Here is a 25,584-nt window from a genome sequence, read left to right on the forward strand (position 1 = left end):
CTGAACTATTCATGTGCCTGTTTTATTTTATTATTGTTTTTTGTAATACAACTGACTACTTACACCAACCACTGTGGTATATATTTTACCAATTGTGCACATATTTCTATGATTCATTCATACAAATGTTGATTATGGTGTGTTCCAAATTCATTTGGGTTTGCAAACCTTATCATAACTAAGACAACTGAGGAATTAGAAATTCATTTTAAACAAAAATCAAAGGAGAATTTGCAAGAGACTATCCCAATCAAACCTATGGCCCTATTGCAGAAAACAGATTTTAAACAAATCTGGGCTAGGCCTTGTTATGTACACGGTATATAGACTGAGGTTCAAACCACAGTGCCTGATGTTGGGAGTATGTGGTCTTATTAAGATAGTGAAAGACATGTAGTCAGTAGTTACAGAGCAGTGCAAGTGTTTGACAATGACTGTTTCATAGGAGAGGCAGTGAAGGATTCATTTCTGTGTTTTCATCAGAGACATAGAGTTCAAAACAATGACTTTGCTCCTAAACTTAGGAGATTTTATACTACAATAAATAGTAGTAAGGAGGGTGTGTGGATATATTGTGTTCTGTATGTGGGGGCACACACACACATGCCTGTTGTGGGCAAAGATAATGTGTATTTTGCAGGGTTAGCTCATTTAGCCAATACTAAAAAAAAAGGGGGTGGACAATAGATCCCAAGTGACTTTGTGATTTTTTACTACTAATAATTATAAAGAAAAACACTGGCAAAATAAGTAAAAAGTACAGAATTTTTCTAGTTTTTTATTATTTTTTATTTTTTTATTTTCTTTTTTTAACATTTTTATTGATTTATAATCATTTTACAATGTTGTGTCAAATTCCAGTGTTCAGCACAATTTTTCAGTCAAAAATGGACATATACACACTCATTGTCACATTTTTTTCTCTGTGAGTTATCATAACATTTTGTGTATATTTCCATGTGCTATAGAGTGTAATCTTGTTTATCTATTCTACAATTTTAAAATCCCAGTCTACCCTTCCCACCCTCCACCCCCCTGGTAACCACAAGTCTGTATTCTCTGTCTGTGAGTCTACTTCTGTCCTGTTTGGTGCAGCCACTATGGAAAACAGTGTGGAGATTCCTCAAAAGACTAGGAATAGACTTACCATATGACCCAGGAATCCCACTTCTGGGCTTGTATCCAGAAGGAAATCTACTTCAGGATGACATCTGCACCCCAATGTTCATAGCAGCACTATTTACAAAAGCCAAAACATGGAAACAGCCTAAATGTCCATCAACAGGTGACTGGATAAAGAAGATGTGGTATATTTATACAATGGAATTCTATTCAGCCATAAAAACTGACAACATAATGCCATTTGCAGCAACATAGATGCTCCTGGAGAATGTCATTCTTAGTGAAGTATGCCAGAAAGAGAAAGAAAAATACCATATGAGATCGCTCATACGTGGAATCTAAATCACAAAAACAAAAACAAAGAATTTTTCTAGTTTTTAAATTCAAAGTTTGTTTATTCTTTCAAGCAACTGTTATACTTACTGAAGGGGAATAACAGTTCCTGCCTTTTACAGTGAAGGAATAAAGAGTATTCATGATGTTACTTTTCATTAAAATATAAAATTTTCCATCCTAAGGTCCTAGAGAATGAGTTATTCTACCCTGATCAAAAATGGTCCTCTGGGCATTGACTCATATGGGGTAATTTAATGGAATTTCACATTCTGTAATCGAGACTATATGTTCATCTAATGATGCCAAGCATAATTTAAAAACCCCTCAATGCTGAAGTTTCAGTCTCCTGCCATGATTGTTCATATCTCTCAGTTGATTATTGAATCTAAATGACAATGCAAATCAAAGTCAATTTTCATATTGTGTTTACACCATTAGTGAAAATCTAATTAAATATCTAATAATTAATGCAACTCCTTCCAGGAGAGTTAATACATCAGAGAATGTCAACAGGGAATATCCAGTGGGAATATTACCTTCATTGTTGTGTTTCATATTGTGAATTGAGTGAATTATACTGTATATTGTATTTTATATGCATATTTTTTAAAAACTCGTGGGCAAGACAATCCAGTTCTTGGTACAATAATGTAACTTTCTTTTAGTTGGACATTATTATATTGATAACATGTCTATGTGTCTGACACCAGGTCACCCAGCCAGCTAGCCAGTAAACATTTAGAGAGTGCCTAATACGTGACCAGCACTGTCTTAAATGTCAGTGATATAGAAAGTGTTAATATAGAGTCCTTTTTCTAAAAAAGATCTTTTTTAAAATTACTAACCATTACAATTAAGCTTCTAATTTTCAGTGGGGAACTTTTGAGTGGAGGTCAGGGAAGGTTATGGTGCATATTAGAATATCCTTTGCCATTATATTTCCACATGAGGAGTATTTATCTTCTCCTACTTTTGGGCTTGAACTTGTAACCTGCTTTGGCCCTTAGGCTATCAGCAGATATGATGTGATGCAAGCCAAGGCTTGAAATGTGCCTATGCACTGGGCTTTCTCTCTTGTACTCTACCTCTACCATGAAGACATGCTGAGTAGGCTGATTGGTTTCAAACAAATCAAAGGCACTTAAGATTAGACCTGAACTGAACCCATGTCCTAGAACTAAACAAAAGTGAGGGCATCAGAGGTCTCAGCAGAGCTGGCCTAGTGGGTCAGCAGTTTGATTTAGAACCCCAGCTGAACAATTAGTCAGTGCATAAGAATATTTATCTTTATCAGCCTCTAAGTTATGGGATGTTTTGTTGCAGACCCATAGCTGACAGACACAAATGAATCTGTGTTTTACAGTGATTGCAATATCAGATATGTTTTTCTTTTTAGATCTTCTATTTAAAAATATTTAGAGGAGTATAAATATGTGTTCCCTGTTTTAAGGAAACAGAGGCTTCATCATTATTTAACTATAATTTAAGAACCAAGCAACAAAGGCAGAAACAGTGAAAACATCAATGGTATAAATGTAATAATATGAATGATTATATTCTACCAAATGTATCCATGACAATTTCTTAAGTGATCATCAAAGTATAGGCAAATTATTCTCCTCAGAAGGCCCTGTAAGCTCCCTGTGTAGTTAACCAGTTTACATAAACATGGAAGACAGTGATGGAGTTGCTTCTTGATTTAAAAAAAAAGTTGTGTCAGTGTGTTTAGGTAATTTTTTAGAGTTGTGTTTGTGTTTGATCTGAGTTGGCTCAAAAAATGACAAATAGGCAATGTAAATATAAAAATTCAAGGCCACTAAGAGAAAGAAATATATGCTAGACTTAAAGCCATTAATATGTAACTGTTAACTCCTTAAAATAAAGCACACTCTTATTTTATATTATACACCTCTAGTCCTTAGAGCTATGTCTTTCATGATTTTGGTATATCATGTATGAGCAATAAATAGTATTACGTGATTAAAACAATGATCACACATAAATATATTACTAATGAAAATTTAAATGTTTAGGGACCTTTGTATTGTTAGTCCTTGTATAATGTACTAAATTTACTAAAACAACCTTTTCATGTACATATGTACATTAATAATAGAAAGTCATTTGGCATAAATTAACTGTGTATTTTCAGTGATTATGGTCACACCTCAAATCTCTGGAAGTAGTTATTTGGTACACTTTGACATCGACCCCCTTAAAATTAGATTAAATTTTTAGTAACTATAAAATCTCTGACAAGAATATGCTCCTTCCAGCATATTATATATAAATATAAAATTAAAAGAAGGATGTACCCTCCTGTGAGAAAAGCAAATGTAAATATCCAGTTATGTGGATTAGGTGAAGCAAGGACCTAGCGTTCACTTTACATAGTTTTATAGTGGGCGTTTTTTCACCATGAATCTTTCATCACAGGTTGACTAAATGTTACTTGTTCATAACTCACAATTTAAATAGTTTGAGCTCAGGTACCCCTTATGAAAAAAGTGAGATTCAGCATTGCATATTTAATTCTTAAAGCGTAAACTGTCTCATATTTACTATCACACAAAATAACAGAACAAAAATAAGTAAATACAGTAGAAAAATATGAATCTGTAGGCAAAATTGACCTGTAAAAATAAATGGGATTATTCCAACAATGCAAATTAGTTTGCCTGTATACAATAAATTAATGTATTATGGCACATTAATAGATTACAAAACTACAAGGGGAAAAGCAATTGATCATTTCAGAAGATGCAGAGAAAGTACGTGATTAAAGTCCAATACTATTCCTGATAAAAAGCTCTTAGAAAACAAGAAATGAAAGAACTTCTTTATTCTGACAAAGAATATCTGGAAAAAAAAAACACCCAAAGTAAACTATTGTGATTAATACAAAAAAGGTAAAAACATTAAATTCAAAATTAGAAACAAGATAACAATATCCTCTATGACCTCTTCCATTCATCATTGTAAGGGAGGTACATAAGAACTTAGTAAGAAACAGAATCAAATGTATTATTTACTAGAATCTGAAAGAAATAATCTAAACTGTTTATGTTTAAAAAAATAAATATAAAAGAGTAGTTTTCAGGGACTAAATATCAGGTGTCTTTCTATGCCTAGAAACAAAATGTTAGAAATACAATAAACAGATACAATTTTAACCACAGAAAATATGAAGAAAAGGAATTCACCAAGTAAATGTCTTGTGAGCCATCAGAAAAAAAAATGACTGTGTGGAAATGCATTAAAGATACAAAAGTAAATGGAGAAATATAGCTTCTTCATGAATATGGAAAGCCTATATTTTAACCATATAAAATCTTACCAAAGTGATTCACAGATTTAATCTCTATGATTAAATGCTGGCAGAGGTTTGAATGGTACTCAACAAACTTACTCTAAAATTTATATGGAAAAAGACACAGCCAATGATAGTCAAGTTATTCTTGAAGAAATTTAGGTGAGTGTAAATTCCAGCCATAAATATTAGGCAGTAACACTTAGCAGAAAAGTTAGAAAAACACTTACCCAAACTTGAAACTTTAAGTTTAAACTTTAAACTTTAAGTACAAGAGATGTGGTGTTGGGGCAAGGAATAGCGACTTTATTTGGAAAGCTGGCAGACCGAGAGGATGGCTGAATAATGTTTTGGAGAACCATCCAGGTCCAGTCACAATACAGGCTTCTTTTATACAAAACAAAAACAAAAAAAAACAACAACAACAAACAAATAAAAAACAAGGGAAGGTGTATGGTAGGTTGTTGCAAACATCTTGCTGTAGAAATTCTTTGTTCTTGCAGCTGTCCATGAGGGGCAGTTCATGGTGTCCCTGTAAACCTCCAAAAAACAAATGTTATTCTCTATTCTACAGCTTGTTATCTTTATGTGAGTGCAAAGCTAGCAAGACCAAGCCTAGGAAACAGGGCACAGTGGTCAAAGCTAAAGGAACAGATCTAATATAGAGTCAGATTTTTTCTCCTCTATTACATTAACTTCAGAAAATTATAATATCCTTATAAATTAAAGGTTTCAACACACAAACTCTAGCAATTTCTTTCCTAAGTTACCTTCAACCTTCTGCCTGTGTTCAGTGTGCACCAAGATAAATATACAAGTATGTTTATAACATCATTGCTTATAGTAATCAAACATCATAAATAACTCAAACATCCACTTTTTGGAAAATGGATTAATGGAGTAATTTTTAAGTTGCATTCTAAAAATTTCAGTTTTATAAAAATTAATAATTCTAAATATAAAAATTGCAGTAAAGAGAATGTTTCAGGGGAAATTGAACAACAATATAACATTTAATAAATATAAATGGCAACTTAAACTAAATGATATCATTTTATTGATATATAAGTGTGTTCAAGAAATTATAAAGAAAAGCAGGAGAATGCATTTTAAAATCTCAGGATACTCCGTAGTGAAGAAAGAGAGGTAAATAGGATAAAATAAAAGCACATTAAGGGCTTTAATAATAAAGTACATGTTTTAGTTAATTTCAAAAAGAAGGTTGATAAATTTCAGTTAGCCAGACAATTAGCCATTTTTGTTGTTTAAATTTTATCTTACTTATTTTTATAAAAATAGTACAACTTTAGCATCATGAAATTTGTGGACACTTCCTTTCTGACTTACTATATAGTTATTTTTTGTCATTTTTATATGTACATTTAAAAATATATATTCTGTGAGGTGTACAAATTGTTAGACAAAGGTTGGAAACTCTATAAGAAAGTCCTCCCTGTTCTTTTTTGTCTAATTAATCTAGAAATCTTCAAGGGATTAGTTGGTTTTTATTATTGTAAATCTTCTCACTTTAATTTTGAGTTTCTCAGTATCCAGACATTCTTTTTTTGTCAGTCTACCCTATATCTACATATGTGAGAGGACCAAGACCCTGATGCAACAATCATTCTTCCCAGAGAAAGCCCATGTCCTGGGATCTATAGGACCCAGCAGCATATATAAATATATACTTATCTACACTGGCACATTATAATCACTCATAATTACCTTTGGACTCACTCTTGGTGTTGAATACTCTATGTGTCTGGACAAGTGTACAATGGTATTTATCCACTGTTACAGTACCACACACAATTGTTTCACTGCCCTAAAAATCCTCTATGCTTTACCTAATCAATCTTCCCTTTCTCATAACACTTAGCAACTTTTCATCTTTTTATTATCTCCATAGTATTGTTTTTTCCAGAATATCATGAGGTTGGAATCATATAATACATAGCCTTTGTAGATTGGCTTCTTTCACTTATCATTATACATTTAAGGATCTATATTATCTTTTTATGGCTTAATAGCTCATTTATTTTCAGCACTGAATAATAATCCATTGTCTGATTGTTCTATGGTTTATCCATTCTCCTACTGAAGGATTTTTTGTTGCTTCCATGTTTTGATAATTACAAACAAATCTGATGTAAATATCCTTGTGTAGGTTCTCATGTGGACATAGTTTTCAGCTCCTTTAGGTAAACTGTAAAGAGTAGACTTGAAGGATTTTATGGTAAGAGCACATTTAGTTTTGTAAGAAACTGCCAAACTACTTTCCAGACTGTTTTAATCATTTTATATTTCCATCAGCAATAAGTAAGAGTTCCTGTTGCTCTACATCGTGGCAGGATGTTTGGTGTTGTCAGTGTTCTACATTTGGTTAGTCTAATAGGTATGTAGTAGTATCTTCTTGTTTTAATTTGTAGTTTCCTAATGGCATACAATGCTGAACATATTTTCGTATGTTTGTTATCTGTCATCATCCTTGGTGAGGTATCTGCTCAGGTAATTTGCTCATTTTTTAAATCAGGTTGTTTAATGTTCTATTGTTGAGCTTTTTAGAATTCTTTGTATATTTTGGCTAATAGCCTTTTATCAGATATATCTTTTGAATATGCATCCTCCCAATCTGTGGCGTCTTATCATTCTTTTGACAATGTCTTTTGCAAAGAAAACAAATTGTAATTTTTTTTAAAGTTCAGCTTAGAAATTATTCCTTTCATTGATCATGCCTTTGATGGTATATCAAAAAGTAAAGTGAACAAAGTCAAAATATGGACTAGATAATCCTTTAAATAGCAGAAACTAATTTCCAAAGATGGAGCAAAATACCATAATGAACTTATAATATAAAAAACAGTTAACATGACTACTTTCTTGATATAAAGTAGAAAATATATATAAAAATATATAATTAGAAAAAATTTAACTATCCTTGTGTAGGATAGAATAATAACTATCAGAAAATAACAATAAACAGGTTGTTTTTTATATAATATTGGCAAAACTGGATTAGAAGACAGCTTCTTGAAATGTATGTTTTGTAGAAAAGTCATCCTGAATTTTAAAATCTAGAAAAGGCCAAAATATTATACAAGTATGAAATAAATGAAATTATCTTCAGTGGTATAATGAATGAGGTGTTTAATGCCTGAAAAACGCATCTGAAGGAAAAACAAAAGAAAGTCACTCAAAAAAAAAGAAAATTAATGAACAAAGTTATATGTGGAAAACAAAATAAAGTCATAAATAAATTAGTCAATAATACATATGGATAAGCCTAAATTAAGTCAATTTCCCTATTAAAAGACATTAAAATGCATAAATTCTCAGATATTTGGGGGGAATCTCTAGGATATTTGCAAGAGGAACACTTAAACATGCTGCAAAAATTATTGAAAATAAAAATATAGAAAAAGAAACACCAGAAAGAAATACCTATTACTATAAAATGTAGTTATATCAGTTTTAGTTTTAAGCAACATAAATGAGCAAGGGTAAATATATTGGAAATGTCATGTTTTATTTCTCAGTTTGGGTGGTAGAGTAATGGATAAATATTTTATAATCATAACCTGTATGTATCAAATGTTTCATAATTTAGAAATGCAAATAAAAAATATAATCAAATCTTACTGTAATGTAACAAATAAAGAATTAAACATTCTTTTTTGTATGTAATTCCTGGGTATTATGTGTGTGTATATTATATATATGTATATTTTTGTCCTAGAATCAAATTATGCACACAATTTTGCTTTATGAACATTAGACATTCTATATTGAGAATCCCTGATTGTTTTCAAAGACTGTAAATATAATTATTAATAACAAAGTAACATTTTATTTGTGAAAACCATAAGAAATATAATTACTCAGCTTTACTGATGTTGTTACATTGTTTTTAATGCTTCACACTGTAATTTTTCTATTAAAATAACCATTCTAATATCTCTTTATTTATACATTTGAAATGATTTTAACTTTGTAATTAAATTATTAAAAATCTTTAGTGAATAATATAGATTATGAAATATAGAAACAGAAAAATTATTACTCACAAGCCCATAATTAACTAAATTTAATCTTTGATATAGAGACTTCCAGAATGCTATCATTAAAAATATACTCATTATTTTAATTATAAATTTTGCACAGAAATTTTAAAATGTTTTACATATCCAAGAAGTCATTAACTCTGTTTTCCTTTTCTTCTTTTTCCCCACTACTTATACCTGATAGGGATCAGTCTTGAAGGGATCATCAAGAGGACATGACTACTGGAATGTGTTTCGCTTGCCTTCCCTGCAGAAGTCCCACCAAGTACTCAGCCTTGCGACAGTAATGTGCTTGTTGCCGAGACCATCGGACAGTATTTTAAGGCTTCTATATAAACTTTTAAGATTCTGGTGGGGTTGCAGGGAGACTCTTGTGGCTGCTCAAGACAAGTCTCATAATTAAGTTATCTTGCTGATAAAACCTGCTGCCCACTAAGCTGCAGGGCTCTGCTTCTTTCTATGGTCTCCTTCCCGTCTGTGTTGGACCAGTTCATGGATCATCAAGCAGACTGGGCTGAAGTACATCCTCCAGAAATTCTCTCTGTGAAGATGTCTGGGTGTAAATTTTTTTTCATCCTTTTTATTTCTAGAAGTATATTTGGTTATTACTCTCACAACTGCTAATTTGTCCAGATGCATAGTTTTAAGCTTAGAGTGATTTATCTTCCTTTCATCATGCTGAAAATGTCTCTCCTTACACAGATTCATTATCATGGTGGCCCAATTTTTTTTTTATTTCAATTTGAAATTATATAGGCAGAGGTATCTTTTCACCAATTGTTACATCAATGTTTTGAACTATTTTAATATACATGCTGTTTACTAAAATAAAATTGTATAACATGAGAGTTGTGGATTAAGTTTTATTTGGGGCAAAATGAGGACTATAATCTAGGAGACAGCACCTCAGATGGCTCTGAGGACCTTTTCTGAAGAGGCAGGGGGAAATTCAATATTATATATGTAATTTTAGTGAAGGGGATTACGTGCAATCAAACACACATTGAGTTCTTTTGCCAGTTATGAGGAGCAGACGTCACCATTAATGAATTTTGTGCTCTTCTAGATATAAGGAGATGCAAGAATTGGGGCTTATAAAATCTTCTCCTGAAAACATCTATCTGAAGCTCTATTTTGTCAGTTTCCCCACAGCACAAAGTGCTCCATTCCTGATCTCCACTGTGAACTTTTAGGGAGTGATGGAGGTCAGCGGCTACAGTGGCTTGTGATTGGTTATAGTACCAAGCAGAGGTAGCTGGCAAATGTTATAAACGATTATTCCCCTTAACATTTTTATTTGAATCATTTTTTGCTTACTTTTTTCTCCATTATAATTTTATATTATACTTAAAATATAAAGACTTATGATTGATAAAAATTCACTGTTAAATCTTTTATTTGTAAATATTAGAAAAGAAAGTTATTTTTGCTATCTCAACTTCTTTATAATTTTCTTTTAATTGTATCTGTGTTATTAACCATATAATAATCAATAATGCAAATTGATATAAAGTAACATGCATTTACAAAATCAAACAAGTTAGACGGAAGTATCATTTTAAGAATTACTTTTATTTATTGGCATTTATTTTGAAATATTTTCAAAATAGACGTGATCCTTATTTTGTCTACCTGTAGATTCAATACCCTTTAACATAGCATTTATATAATCATATCGTACTTCTTAAATTTTAAAAAATGTATCCTTTACTTAGTATTTATATTTATTTTTTAGGATAAATATATAGTTACCATTCCTTCTGATTCTTTGAATGTCTTGGTATTACTTTGGCTTAACTACAAACATAACAACATTAGTGGTAACACAATTATAGAATTATAATATTTTTTCTTAAAGCTTTATAGCTATTTCCATAATATTTGGTGGCTAGTCAGTCTTTAATAGAAGAAGACAAGGCAATTCTTTGTTTTCTCTATAGAAGTAATTTTGTTTTTTGTTTTTTTTCTGGTCCACTTTTAAATTTAACATTTTGAAATAGATATAGATATATATCTATTTTGCATTATAATTAAGCTTTAAACATGGTATATTCTTTTACTTATCTTGATAGGCCTATTTCCCTGCCCTGGGAACAAATCTGGATATCCAAAAGTTTGGCACATTTTCTTGGTTGTTCTCTGATTGCTTAGAGTCAGGTCATACCCATGCTTTAGCTACTGCACTGGATGACTGAATTTCTAATGCTATTTCCGTCTTTTGAGCTGCAGTTTCATTAAATTTATGTATTATTTATTGTAGAAGCAAATAAAAGCTTATATTTGTAGGTAAATGGCATAAGTTTTAGTGGAATGTGGAGGTCACAATACAAATGTTTAGTTGATATAGATCTTTACTCTAAATAATGATGTAATTTTTTGATGTTAGGTTGCCTTCCTGCTTTCCTTCCCTCTTCTTTTCTTTCTTTTTGATTGGGTTTTTTGGCTCTAAAATTTATTTTTTTGGCAAAATCTTATTTGAATTGATACAGAGATGAAGGATACATACACACACATAAATGTCTATATAAGCTCTGCTAAATAATCATAAAATCTGTTTCTCGAATCAATTCAAAATATTTTAAGAATGCTGCTTTCCTTGAATTAAACTTAATTCTTCTCACTTATTTATTAAGCAGCATTCCTTTGTCATGCACTGACTACAGCCTTGTTCTTCCATTAAGTAATTGTGTTTTATAAATTTGCAAGCAACCAGAGTGATTTCAGAATTTGTTAAAGATTTACAAAAAATTGACATGATCTTAACCGCATGCTGCTATTGCCAATATGCCCGTTAGAGTGATGATTTTACTAAAAGCAATGTCTAACTCCTTCACATTCCTACAATAATGGCATTATTATACTACAAAAGATGACATCTTCAAATAAAAATGTCTAACTCTATAACAATATTCCATGAATTCACTTATTACACAATATTAACAAACTACTTAAAGAATGAATCAAAACCATATAAGATATTATTTCACATGTATTGGAAAAAATAATACGATGAAGTAAATTAAATCTAATAGTGTTAAAATGTTCAAAGCCTTTCTAATGATAAAAACTTTAAATATAAAATATTCTACTTCAAAAATGCTTTCAGAGATGTTATAAATGGTGAGAGGATTATATATCATATATAGTTTTCTGTTTATGAATTTGATTATAGCAATGGAACAGTGTAATATTAAATTTAAAAAAATGCATATCAATTGAAGATATAAATTAACCTCAAATTTGGGTTGTAAATAATTTTATATTTAGCTTTCAGTTTTCTTTATGCGTTTTTATATAATTTCAGGAAAATAATTATCATATAAAAATGTACAGATATGAGTTTTTATCTAATATGTATCAATCTCAAGAGTTCTAAAACCCCTCCATTTCCTTCTTTCCTTCCTTCCTCTTTCCTTCCTTGGTATAAAAGTTAATTGTTGGCAATATTTTATCAGAACTTATAATGTGAATGAAGGATGAAAGATATATACATATATACACACACACATATAGTGATGATCCAACTTGGAATAAATATTTCCATATTTCTATGAAAAAATATGAATGAATTTAACTATAGTATGTAATTCCTTAACATTTTTCATAATATAGAGTATATGTACTTACAACTTCATACAGTGAACTTAATTGTTGAATATCAACCTTCATGCATGGAAGAGTTTTTATGTTATTATAAAGTATACTTTAATAATTGTGATAAAGGAGAATTACATGGTGTTAAGGAATTATGTTAATGTAATGGGCTTTATGAATTCACAAATTAGCTGAGCAATGAGAGTGATTGGAATTAGATAGGCAAATCCCTTGAGGGGAGTAGGGGATTGATCTGTAAAAGATTATTTCTAAGAGTGAGAATAGCATGTGCATGCCCCTGTAGCATGAGGGAACATAGTTAAGTACGAGGATTGTCAGAAGTATATCTATGATAATGATCCTGAAGGTGAACAAGGAGTGATTTGAGGCTACTAACAAGGGTAAGGCCAAATATGTAACAGTCAACATATTATAGCAGGCTGTCCGGCGAGCCGGCCCTCCGCCCGCGCCGCGGGGTGGGCAAGCGCCCCGCAGGGGTCTCGGGCTCCCAGCCCACTGCCCGGCCTCCCTGCCACATGCTATGCGTCATCCGGGGACGCCCCTCGCCAAGAGAGACCCTCAATCACAAGTCACCCGCCCTCCCCACCCTCCTGTCCGTGCCTTGCAACCCCGCCCCCGAACCGCCCTCCCGATCCCCGTGTAGTACCCCCCGTCCATCGCCGGGAAGAACGGCAGTAACTCCAGCAGCCGTGGCGGCTCTTTGAGTCCAAGGGGCGAGCGAGGCAGCCATTGGCGGAGGCCGCTGCCTCTGGCTGTCAATCCCGCGGCCCGGCCCCGCCCCACCGGCGGAGCGTGGCAGGACGCAGGGCCGCGGGGACTGTCGGGACGATTCCAAGATGGCCGCGCGCTTGGGGTCCGCAACTGCTGGCGTCCCCGAGCCCCGTTCACTGCCACCGCTGCTGACCAGAGACGCCGGTCGGATCGGCGACCCCGGGGGCTGTCCCCGCGTGGCGGGAGGCCGCCATGGCGACCCTGGAAAAGATGGTGAAGGACTTCGAGTCCCTCAAGTCCTTCCAGCAGCCGCCGCCGCCGCCTCAGCCCCCTAAGCCGGCATCGCAGCCGCCGCCGCTTCATCCCTTCAGCCGATACCGCCGCCGATGCCGCCTCAGCCCCCTCAGCCGGCACCGCCGCCCGCCCAGCCCCCTCAGCCGGCACCGCAGCCGCCGCCGCCTCGGACCCCTCAGCCGGCACCGCAGCCGCCGAACACCCAGCCCCCTCACCCGGCACCGCAGCCGCCACCGCTTCAGCCGGTACCGGCGCCGATGCCGCCTCAGCAGGCACGGCAGCCGACGCCGTCTCAGCCCCTTCAGCCGGCATCGCAGCCGCCGCCGCCTCGGCCCCCTCAGCCGGAACAGCCGCCTCAGCCGGTAACGCCGCCGATGCCGCCTCAGCCCCTTCAGCCGGCACCGCAGCCTCTACCGGCACCGCCGCCCGCCCAGCCCCCTCAGCTGGCACCGCAGCCGCCGCCGCTTCAGCCGGGACCGCCGCCGATGCCGCCTCAGCCCCCTCAGCCGGCACTGCAGCCGCCGCCGCCTCGGCCCCCTCAGCCGGAACAGCCGCCTCAGCAGGTAACGCCGCCGATGCCGCCTCAGCCCCTTCAGCCGGCACCGCAGCCGCCGCCGCCTCGGCCCCTTCAGCCGGCATCGCAGCCTCTACCGCCACCGCCGCCCGCCCAGCCCCCTCAGCCGGCACCGCAGCCGCCGAACCTCCAGCCCCCTCACCCGGCACCGCAGCCGCCACCGCTTCAGCCGGTACCGGCGCCGATGCCGCCTCAGCAGGCACGGCCGCCGACGCCGTCTCAGCCCCTTCAGCCGGCATCGCAGCCTCAACCGCCATCGCCGCCCTCCCAGCCCCCTCAGCCGACACCGCAACCGCCGCCGCTTCAGCCCCTTCAGCCGGCACCGCAGCCTCTACCGGCACCGCCGCCCGCCCAGCCCCCTCAGCTGGCACCGCAGCCGCCGCCGCTTCAGCCGGGACCGCCGCCGATGCCGCCTCAGCCCCCTCAGCCGGCACCGCAGCCGCCGCCGCATCGGACCCCTCAGCCTGCACCGCAGCCGCCGAACCTCCAGCCCCCTCACCCGGCACCGCAGCCGCCACCGCTTCAGCCGGTACCGGCGCCGATCCGCCTCAGCAGGCACGGCCGCCGACGCCGTCTCAGCCCCTTCAGCCGGCATCGCAGCCTCAACCGCCATCGCCACCCTCCCAGCCCCCTCAGCCGACACCGCAACCGCCGCCGCTTCAGCCCCTTCAGCCGGCACCGCAGCCTCTACCGGCACCGCCGCCCGCCCAGCCCCCTCAGCTGGCACCGCAGCCGCCGCCGCTTCAGCCGGGACCGCCGCCGATGCCGCCTCAGCCCCCTCAGCCGGCACTGCAGCCGCCGCCGCCTCGGCCCCCTCAGCCGGAACAGCCGCCTCAGCAGGTAACGCCGCCGATGCCGCCTCAGCCCCTTCAGCCGGCACCGCAGCCGCCGCCGCCTCGGCCCCTTCAGCCGGCACCGCAGCCTCTACCGCCACCGCCGCCCGCCCACCCCCCTCAGCCGTCACCGCAGCCGCCGACCCCCCAGCCCCCTCAGCCGGCACCGCAGCCGCCGCCGCCGCCTCGGCCCCCTCACCCGGTACCTCCACTGCTGCCGCCTCAGCCCCTTCAGCCGGCACCGCCGCCTCAACTGCCACCGCCGCCCGCCCAGCTGTGGGTCAGGAGCCGCTGCACAGACGGTGAGTCCCTGCGGGCCCCTCCCCAGCCCTGCGCGTGTCTCCGTCCCTCCCTCGGCCTCCCACGAAGGCCCCGAAGCGGTCCGGGCCCCACGCCTCTGCTTTCCCGGCTGTGAAACTTGGGAAGGAAAGGGGCTGTGTTGTGATCCGAGGCCGCGCGTCCTGTTCGGCTTCCTCTGAGCCACTCCCCACCCCTCTCCTCCTCTGGGCCAGGTGTAACATTTTGTCTTCCCTTTTCAACTGACGGTTTAAAACAGTGTTTCAGATAACTGTCAAAACACTGTACATGCAAAATATTAGGTTAACTTAAGGGAAGGAGTAGGAGAGAAGGGGGAAAGGAGCGAAGTTCACCGGTCACTTCTGTGGGGGAGGGTTAAGTGGTCACAGTGGTGAACGCGTAACTGCTACATGGCCCAGTGCGCTTACCATCATAGTCGTTACTGTTACTAACCCCAGACAGTTCTGGTATTAAGGAGGCATGACCACAGAACATGTGCTCATTGAGCTTAATTTTACACAAACAGTAAGTTTTCCACGGAATCAAGACAGGCAGTAAACGCCAGCTGCAGAGGACAGCTTGTGCAGGGCTGGGAAAGAGCATGGCATGATCAGAACTTTAGTTTGACTGGCTTGAAATGTAGAGGGAAAGGGAAACTTCACACTGATGAATCAGAGAGGAGATAGCTGTTTTTTATTAAACTAAAATGGTTGAATGAGCCTTGTTGATTAATGATTTGCCTTAGCAATTTGAATTTGGATTCTGCAAGTATTTTATAAGTTCTGTAAGAAGCTTGTTTTAAAATTTCAGAACTCTTAAGGTATTAGAAGTTCAGTTTTATTTTATAAGAATTTTTAAAAAGTGTTTATTTAACTCAATTAGAACAGAGTTCCTTTAACATAGGAGACTTTATTATCTCATGTATTAATACCCTCTAGAGGTACACAATGAAAAATGTGATTTATAAACAGATACATACAGACAGAAGGAAAACAGAGCATGTAGCTTCAGTAACAGTTTAAGAGAAAAGTCAGAAACAGAAATCTTCCCTGGTCAAAATACCAAAAAAAGCACCTGGGGCTTATATCCCTTAATTGATTTGAGCTCTAAATGGACAAATACACATTTTTTTTTAAAAAAAAATTGCTAAGAACAAGATTCTTTTTCATGTTGAGTAATAATTTTGGAGTTTAAATAAATACCAACAATAGAGCTATGAGGGAGGAAAAATATAAAATACTGATTTTTTTATTTGATTTCACCGTAAGGTGCATTCTTAAATACATAGGAGACAACTGTCATGATTTGCACAACTCGCTTGCAAATAGTTCAACAGTATTAACAATGATTGAATTTAGGTGGTGGGCATATGGGAATTTATCATCTTATTAAACAGTTTTCTGTACTTCTGAGACTTATAATAAAACATTGGAAGGAACCTGTTAGACATAATGCTCTATGTGAAGTAATTTGTTCCCTTTGTGAAATTCTAGGAAGGTTAAAATGCATGTTCATAACTTCAAGAAAGTCACAAGCATTTATGATGTAATCAGAACTACCTGAGGATCTGTGAAACTTGGTGAGTTGGTGAATTTTTTAAAATGTCTTAAAACATTTTGTTTTTACAAAGATTACAGGAGTAAGAGAAGGTAAATCTTAATCAACTCTTAATATTTTTTTCCTGGTTGATGTGATATAATTAAATGTGGGGAAAAAAAGGTAAATTCTAAAAGGAGACAGTACCTTGATGGTTTTCTATGGAGGAAACTCAAGCAGGAGGAAGTTTAATTTAAAAACATAAATTACTGCTTTTTATAATACATTCTAAGTTGTCATTCTTTTGAATGCCTTCCTTTCCAGACAGATGTGTTATTCTGGGAGATCATCAGGACTTCTGGGTATTTGGAGGTATTGACCTAACCAGTGGAACTGCTGATTTATAAGAAGTTGTCCAGAATTTTGGAAAACTGATTAGTAGAGGTAAATAATGTTTCCATGGCAAGTGATGACAGAAAGTGACTTCAGTGAATTTTCCTTTGTTTTTAGGCAGATGTACCTAACCATGTATGTTAACAATGATTTCAAGCTGAAGACTGAGAAGAACTGCCATTTTTGCCAGCTGGGATGCAGAAAAATTTGGACTTCTGGGTTCCACAAATGGGCTGAGGTAACTAAGACAGTAAACATATCTTCTTGGTCAACATGTATCTCAGGGTAATCACAGATGTGTTCCATTACCTGATACTGTTTTAAATTGGATAAAAACAAGAAAATTTAAGAAATAGAGTTTGTTTTTGCTTTTACATCAGTTTGGCAAAACAGAACAACCTCTTAATTACTAAGCACAAACCAATTTTTTCATTATTTTTAAAATATTTTAGTTTCTATTTATATTGGTTTTGTGATAAGTAAGTAAAATCTGTAAGCTCAGAAAATAGTCAAACCTAGGAAACTACTTCTGACAAGTGAATTAGCCTATTGAAAATCTGATTTAGATCCTTGGCATTAATTTTCAAGTTTTTACAGTTTCCTTGGATTTCTTCTATCCAGGAAAACAACATGCTCTTCTTAGATGACTATACTCTGATTATAGTCTCTCCTTTATGGATTCAACACTAAATTGTAACCATAGGTATATTTTACCATTTACAAAAGTGCCTGGTTGGGGAGTGTAATACAATGATTTTGTAAATTGAATTACTCTAAAATTTCAAGGATTTATTTTTAATTCAATTATGATTAATTTTCATTTGTCACTGGCTCTTAATGCTTTATTTTAAAGTGTCTCTCATAGACCCCCTTCTTTCATCTTCTTCCCTTATGCTCTCTGTCCAGTAACTCTGAGTTCTTACATGTTCAAGGTAGGCTTGTGTATTTTTTTAAAGGCAGGCGCACCAAAAAGCACTTTCCTGTGACTATCCTCTGTTTTGTTCATTTATGAGTCCAAATTTTATAGAATTGATTTAAAGAATGTCATATCTTTCTTATTATTGTGAATGGTTTTTAAAATGCTTTCCTTCTGACTCATTTCTGCATACTTTAAAATAATAATATGAATCAAATAAGTATGGGAATAAAATCACATTTACTTGTATCACATTTGATTCCATTTATATGGCAAAGTCTTATTATTATGTTGTTGTTATGAACATGCATTTCATAATACACTTATTTAGATGAATCAGAGCTTATTCATTAAGGTCATTTACTTTTAGAAATATGTAATTTCTTGTGAACACATGTATATAGAAATACATGTGTCTTTTTATAATTTAAGCAGCTTAAAATACAGATAAAATAAATCCAAGATACAAGATAATATGCCTTGCATTAATTTAAATTCATGTGAGTTAAAAGACAATTTGAATATTGTTTCCCATTTTCTACTAGCTTCTTGATCATATTCAGCAGCACATTTACCTTTACATATAATTAAGGAATCTTTTTTAATTCTACTGTAGCTCTGTCATAATGGATACTCTGCCGCAGAATCAGCTGTCATCTATCCCATGTGGTCAAGCGCAGAGGTGAGAATTCTCATTTGTGGGATGACCACTCACAGCTTTAAATGTTTTTACTGTAACTGCTTTTATAAGGTAGCAAGCTAGAGAGAGAGAGAGAAACAGAGAGAAGAAAAGAGTTCTCTCTGCATATTCCCATGTTGTGTGATGGCATTAGTCTTCTTCTGCTGTATTTTTCTAGAATGTGTGTGCGTGTGTGCATGTATGTGTGAGAAATGTCTTGTCTTTGTCCTAATAGCCACTCTTCTCTCCCTCTAGTTTTTTTCTCTATCCTCCCCTCCTATATTTTTCTTTTTCATCAATATCTTCTCTTTCAAAAAATTCTTGATAAATCAAATTTCCAACTTCCTCACTTTTAATATGGTAAAGTTACTTGGATCCCCAACATCAAGGGATCTCATACTTTAATGTCTGTAAGGATTTCCAGAGACACCTTTTAAAAGTACAGATTTCCAGCCCTTACTTTGAGCAGTCCTCTTCCAGTAGATCCAGGGTGAGGCTGAGCATCTCCGAGCCTTCCCCCTTCATATTATGGTGCAGGGGATCAGGGGCAGTATTCCTCTGGGTCTCCCTGCTGTTGCTATGAACAGCGGCTACAGCATCACTAATATTTTTCTTTCTTGTTTTAATTGCATTAATATTATCAACCAGTTAATAGCATTTTCTTAAAATTATGGTCAAAAGCATAGGTGTTTGATTTATAATGGTATCTGCAAACCACTCTTTTACTGAATTAATTTGTTTTGCTTGTATTTCCAAAATTGTAAACGCTGTGAGTTAAGTGAATGCTTTGCTTCAACTACAGGAGAATGTGAAAACACTCCAGGAGAGAGAGGTTGCATATATCAATGCAGACTCATACACAGAAGGTAAATTTTATTTCAGATTGTCATTAAATAGTATACCAGTATTTAAGTCTATCAATTCCAACTCATAAACTAGGATTATCCTCTTTCTATGAGATGCCTCAATAATACCTCCATTTCTCCATTTTACCAGAGAGAACATTATTATGATTCAAATGAATCAATATGATTCATAACTAAGCTATTGATCCTAATTTCTTTAGTATATTTACCATTTGCCTATCTTGGATTACTACTTAAAACTTTAGTACTTTTGACATTCTTCCTGTGGAGCTATTTTTAAAAGTTGGGCTAAAATATTTCATACAGAAATAGTTCCTGTATGTATTGGAACAACTCTGAAATAAGCACCCACTACAAACTTCCTTTTGACCCTGACATGTGGCATGTGCATCTGTAGGCTTTCATCGTATTATGGTTATTTCTAGGTAAGTGTCACAGGACACATGTTAGTTACTGACATGCTCTAGTCTAAAGCCTTCATATTGAATTGAATAAATGAATAAAAACATGAATATTATGGCCTTACCACTTCCTTTGGCAAAGACCCCTAGGTACTGCTGCCGTAATGAGCAATGACCCTTACTTTTACTGCAGGAGCTGCAGCCTTAGCAGCAGAGTCCGCCTCTGCAGTCTCCTATCCTGAGTGTGTGCTGCAGCCTCTCTGGCTCCTGAAGAGTTATTTCCACCTTGTGTTTTAGTTTTAGCCAGACTGTCTGCCTGTCTATTTATCTCCCTACCTATCTGTCTATTCTAAAATTTTATTTATTTCTTTTTACTGAAGTACATCTGATTTGTAATATTAGTTTCAGGTGTACAGCAAAGTTACTCAGTTATATACATATACATATACATATACATATACATATACATATACATATACATATACATGTTTTTAGATTCTTTTCCATTATAGGTTATTATAAGATACTGAATATAATTCCCTGTGCTATACAGTAGGTCCTTGTTGGTTATCTGTTTCATATATAATAGTGTATATCTGTTAATCCTGAACTCCTAACATATCTCTTCCCTTCCCCCTTTCCCCTTGGGTAACCATAGTTTCTTTTCTATGTCATGAGTCTATTTCTGGTTTGTAAATAAGTTCATTTGTATCATTTTTTTGTTTGTTTACATTCCACATATAAGTGATAGAATGTGATATTTGCCTTTCTCTGTCTGACATACTTCACTTAATATGATAATCTGTAAGGTCCACCCTATTTTTAATTCTCCAGGAATGATGCCTTGAATTTGAAATCTGTTATATATTGTTTATAATTAGAAAATAAAGTTAGAATTAAATACAGGTTTGTAGTCCATTTGGAGGTATTAAAATTCTCTCTTATTTATTTTGCAGGCAATTATACTCTCAGAGTTGACTGTACACCCCTTCTTTTCCAGTTGGTATATAAACTGACAGAAGAGGTATGTAAATAGATCTGTTGTAATGATTTCTGATGAGTAGATAAATCAATAACTTTTGTTTTCTAAATTACTAACATTTAAACTGGTGACAGACATAGCTGATTTGTATAAACAAGAAATCAGAACGAGCTTTAATACACTACTTATGTGACATAACTATGAGAACAGTAGTGCTAGTCTCTGTTCTAATAATAGTTCCTAATAATTGTATACATTTGTTAAAATGTGCAGGGTCTATTGTTTCATGGGGCAGAGTCTCTTTGATATAACAGAAAGAATACTGAGCTGGGTTGGGGAAGCCTTGGCTGTGAAGATTGCCTTGGCTATTCATTCATTCATTCATTTATTCATTCAGGAAGTATTTATTGTGTGGTTACTATGTATCAGGTCCTATGAAAGGAACTCTAGCAGCAAAAGTGATAAAAGGACAAGGTTACTGAATCCAAATACTTTGTAATCTAGAGAGGCCACAGACCTGTAAATGAGGACTCATACTTCACTTGAATATTGGATACTATATACAGTGGAGGACAGTTGCAGAAGAGAGAAGTTAAAATCCTAGGGTAGCTGGTGAGGTTGGAAAGCATTAGAAGGTGTTTAGAGAAGGATTAGTGGTTAGGCTGTAAAATGGAAGGATGTGAAAGTGGGGAGAATGTTTCTCCTCAGAGGACACAGGACCTAATAAAGATGTGGATGTGTGAAAGAACATTTCCTGACCTCTGGGTAATGCAATATAACCTCAATGTAAGGTGTTGGTGAAAAAGCTGGTAAGAAACGGGGCCTGACACATAGGCCTAAATGTTCATAAATCTGGTGATGGTGAAATTAAAGAATCTTTAACAAGGTTGTACATTATCATTTTTATTCATTAGAAAAATTACTCTGTATCAGTGCAGTGAATACGTTAAGCTGTAGTAAGTCTAAAAGCAAAATGGAAATAATTCCACATACTTATTTAGTACACAGGAATTTATAAATACTAGTTATTGATGTAAAAAGTACTCTGAAAATGCTACTGCACTCTGAATCTCTAAAAATTATGTGATCTACTCATTGAGTATATGTGTGCTTCATTTAAATAACCCCCATTATAGAATTTAACTGTAGAAATGTTTCTTTCAAGTAGGTATCACTTAGATGACAGTGGGAAGTAAATGTCACATCTCTGTGGTCCTGTTTCCCAATCGCCCTTCATCTTGCCCTGTCCTTTTCACTGTTAGTGTCTTTAACATCTCATCCTCCCAAGTGAGCATCCTCCCATGCCCATCACAACGCCCACCATACTGGGAAGCTTAGGTCCTTGATCCTTTTATTGAAATGTCCCATAAAAACATCTAAAAGCACGCTGAAAAGACAGCCCTTGTTGGGGAATCCTTCTCATGAGATACATTTACTCTCTGTCCTACAGAGGAGGCTCCTGCCTTTATAGGAGGGGTAGTAAGAATTTTAGGGCCAAGAAGGAGAAGCTTAGGTCTATCCCCTTTGTACATTTATTTAATAAGTATTAAATGTGTAAGTGGTTACCATAGTGACAGGATAAATCAAACATAGTTTCTGCTATTAGTGTGTTACCTGTGTAGCCAGGAGAGACTATGATCAAGAATTTTCAAATCCAAGATAGAGATTAAAATCACCAAAGGGTATACAGATAAAAGTGTGGGAAGCAAAAAATAAGTATCTTAGTTTATTATTTTACATGTTGGAATTAAACAGCCTGCTTAATGGGAAATTGCAAATTTTTTCCCATTCTAAAGCCTCTTTTACATTAATTTGAATTTAATTTTCATGCCACTTTAGATACAATATATTTGACTTTCAGAGTTTTTGTTTTAGGTAGTTTTTTAACAGTTTAACTGGGAAATTAAAATGTGTATTTAGAAGTTACATTATCAGGATGAACTAATTAATTGTCCAGAAGAGAAGAGTGAGATTTTATAATCTTGTTTGATTTGATTGTCAGTGGAAGAATCAGACATCATTCATCTGGAGAAATGCTATTGGTTGCTGAGGGCTCAATCCTGAACTGGATGATTTGATTTAGAGACATTTGGCCCATTGGCTTCACCACCAATTCGTCCATCTCTGAGTGAAGGTGGGAATCCTTCTATTTTCTACAAATGTTCTTTGCTAAACACCTGAGCCTTGTTCCACCTTTGGAGCCTTGTGTAAGTCGGTTTACCTTTCTGCACTTGAATATTCTCATATATAAAATCAGTTTGACCAAGACAATCATTATGAAAGTGTGCTCCAGTGTGGTGCCTCAGCATCTGGTGCAGGGTCAGGGTGGTGGACACTGAATAGGCAAAGCTCTAGCTTCCACACATGACCCCACCTCTTCCTCAGCTGAGGAGTGTCTATTGTATTTCTTTTATATAGAAGAAGGTTCCACTGCTGTATACTTCCCCCACCCTTAAAAAATTAAGAAACCACTAGACCATCTCTAAGGTCCCCACTTAGCTCTAAACTTTTCACTACTATATATATATATATACATATATATATATATATATATATATTTTAAATGAGGTTTACAAGGAGCAGTTGTGGGTGATAATCACAAAAACTGTATTTGAAATCTGAAAGCTTGGGTTCTTCTTCTGATTCAGACCTTTTTAAAAAAAATTTCTTACTTTTAGCAAGTCATTTAACTACTTCTTAGCTTCAATTTTCTGCTCTTTGAGGGCACAGAATTAGATTCTTGAAATAGACAGTCTGTATTCTTCAGGTTTCTAGTGTGTTTTAGAAATATTTATTTGTTAGGGGAGCTAGAACAGACAGGGTTTCCACTTCAGCAGTGCAGTTATGTTTTTACCTTTTTATAATTAGAGATTGAGAAATCATTTCATTTGAAAATAAAATGATTCCATTTATTTTTTAGGAAAAGTTTAAAAACCACAGGATTAGATTATAAATTGCCCTTTATTTCTGAAATTTAATATATTTAGTTATACAGATTAAGTGGTACAATGAAGACTGCAGTACAGAATTTCTGTCTCTTATAATATAGTGTGTTAGTTTTCTTTGCTTCATGAAGGAGCTGTATGAATCTCATTAATAACAACACAGTATATCTTTGATAGAGTTCAACTTTTCTTCTTCTTTTTTCCTTTTTCTTCTTAGTCTTTCCAAATTAGGATAATTGTGGTCTCTGACATTTTTCCAGTTAAATTTTTAAAATACATTTTTATTTTTTACATTCTACAATCACTTTTGACTTTTGGAATTAATATAAGATAGAGACAGGTATGCAGACAAAACCAAACACTAAATGATAGTATTTTCTTCTAGGAAGTTAAATGTTGGTTATAATTATGCCAGGGGGTGGGGGAAAAACTTCCTAAGACAGTGGAAACTACTGATAACTTTTAAAAACTAAATCAGTTTATGCGAGTCATGCCTCCTTTCATAGGCATGTCATTATTAACAGAAAGTTTGTTGGCTGTGATTTATTCTGTCTGTGTTCCTATTTTACAGGTTTATTTAATGCTTTTGGTGAAAATCATGACAGCCACATAGATTTTAAGGAGATATCCTGTGGGCTATCAGCTTGTTGCAGAGGACCTCTGGCTGAAAGACAGAAATGTAAGTGTGTTAAACATCACAAAATTTGGAAGCTATACAGAGAAAAAAATTAGCATCCATTCATGTAAAAAATCATCTGATTAAGGCTTGAATTTTCATCCCTTTTGCAAATAGCAATCTCTTGCTAAGGTTTTACTGACGTCAGTGTAAAGGTTCAATCATCTATTCTTTTTTACTGTGGAGTAATTTAAGATCTTTGTTATTAATAATGGTTGATTTTCCAGATAAATGTACAATTCATGATAAATGAACTACATCAGTCATGATGTGTTTGAAAATGTTAAGCATATAGAAAATATTTTCTGGTAGTCTATATAGAAAATTTGTCTTGCTTAACTTGAATTTCAACTTATTTTCTATCACTGTGTATATTGATATTTTATTAGCAAAATTAAATTTATGATAAAACAATTTTATTAAATACTAAATTTATCTTTTAAACCTATCTAAAATATTATGGCATAATTTATAAGCATATTACATTCCTAAATCTTAACCATATTTGTTTAGGAAAATGCAGCAGTTTACATTTAATTGGAACCTAATTCTTACATATTCACTAGGGTCATTATCTCTGCATCTTTCTAAAATACAGCTTCACAAATACTGCATATTTTGGGTATGATACTTAATAGTTCAATATTCTTTAGTAATGTTGTACTGTGATGCACTCGTTAACTTAATAGCATAATTATTACATGGGTGTGTGAAGTAGATAATTATTTAATCTTAAAAATTTAGATTTCTTTTATCTTCCCTGATAGTATACCATTACTCTAACCTGGCTTTGTGATAGATTATTTGTTCACATTAAAGTTCTGGTATTAAAGAGGCTGAAGTCTTTGTTTCTCAATTGAGGTTAATTGTTGTCTTAAATTTTTTTTAAATTTATTTTTTTGCCAGTGGACTAGTGGAAGTTAACCAACTAGACTAACTAGCAATTTTGCTGATATTGATGTTAATTAGCAAAGTGCTGATATTTTGGATTTTTAGCTTGTTGTATATAAACTTCATTGAAGAATTGAAATTGTTCT

General features: G+C 36.3%; 1 protein-coding gene across 1 annotated transcript in view; it reads left to right on the top strand.

Annotated features, from left to right (window-relative positions):
* Window positions 1–25,584, top strand: part of LOC140693727 (uncharacterized) — a 295,946-nt gene that overhangs the window by 263,329 nt on the left and 7,033 nt on the right. Inside the window, exons 3-10 of the mRNA XM_072957410.1 lie at window positions 13,722–15,158; window positions 16,647–16,732; window positions 17,200–17,320; window positions 18,615–18,680; window positions 19,480–19,543; window positions 20,901–20,968; window positions 22,929–23,060; window positions 24,443–24,550. Coding sequence (XP_072813511.1) covers window positions 13,722–15,158; window positions 16,647–16,702 — 1,493 coding nt within the window. The 3' untranslated portion in view covers window positions 16,703–16,732; window positions 17,200–17,320; window positions 18,615–18,680; ... (2 more) ...; window positions 22,929–23,060; window positions 24,443–24,550. The remainder of the gene's footprint in view (window positions 1–13,721; window positions 15,159–16,646; window positions 16,733–17,199; window positions 17,321–18,614; window positions 18,681–19,479; window positions 19,544–20,900; window positions 20,969–22,928; window positions 23,061–24,442; window positions 24,551–25,584) is intronic.

Source organism: Vicugna pacos, unplaced genomic scaffold (assembly GCF_048564905.1).
Source record: "Vicugna pacos unplaced genomic scaffold, VicPac4 scaffold_20, whole genome shotgun sequence".
NCBI lineage: Eukaryota > Metazoa > Chordata > Mammalia > Artiodactyla > Camelidae > Vicugna > Vicugna pacos.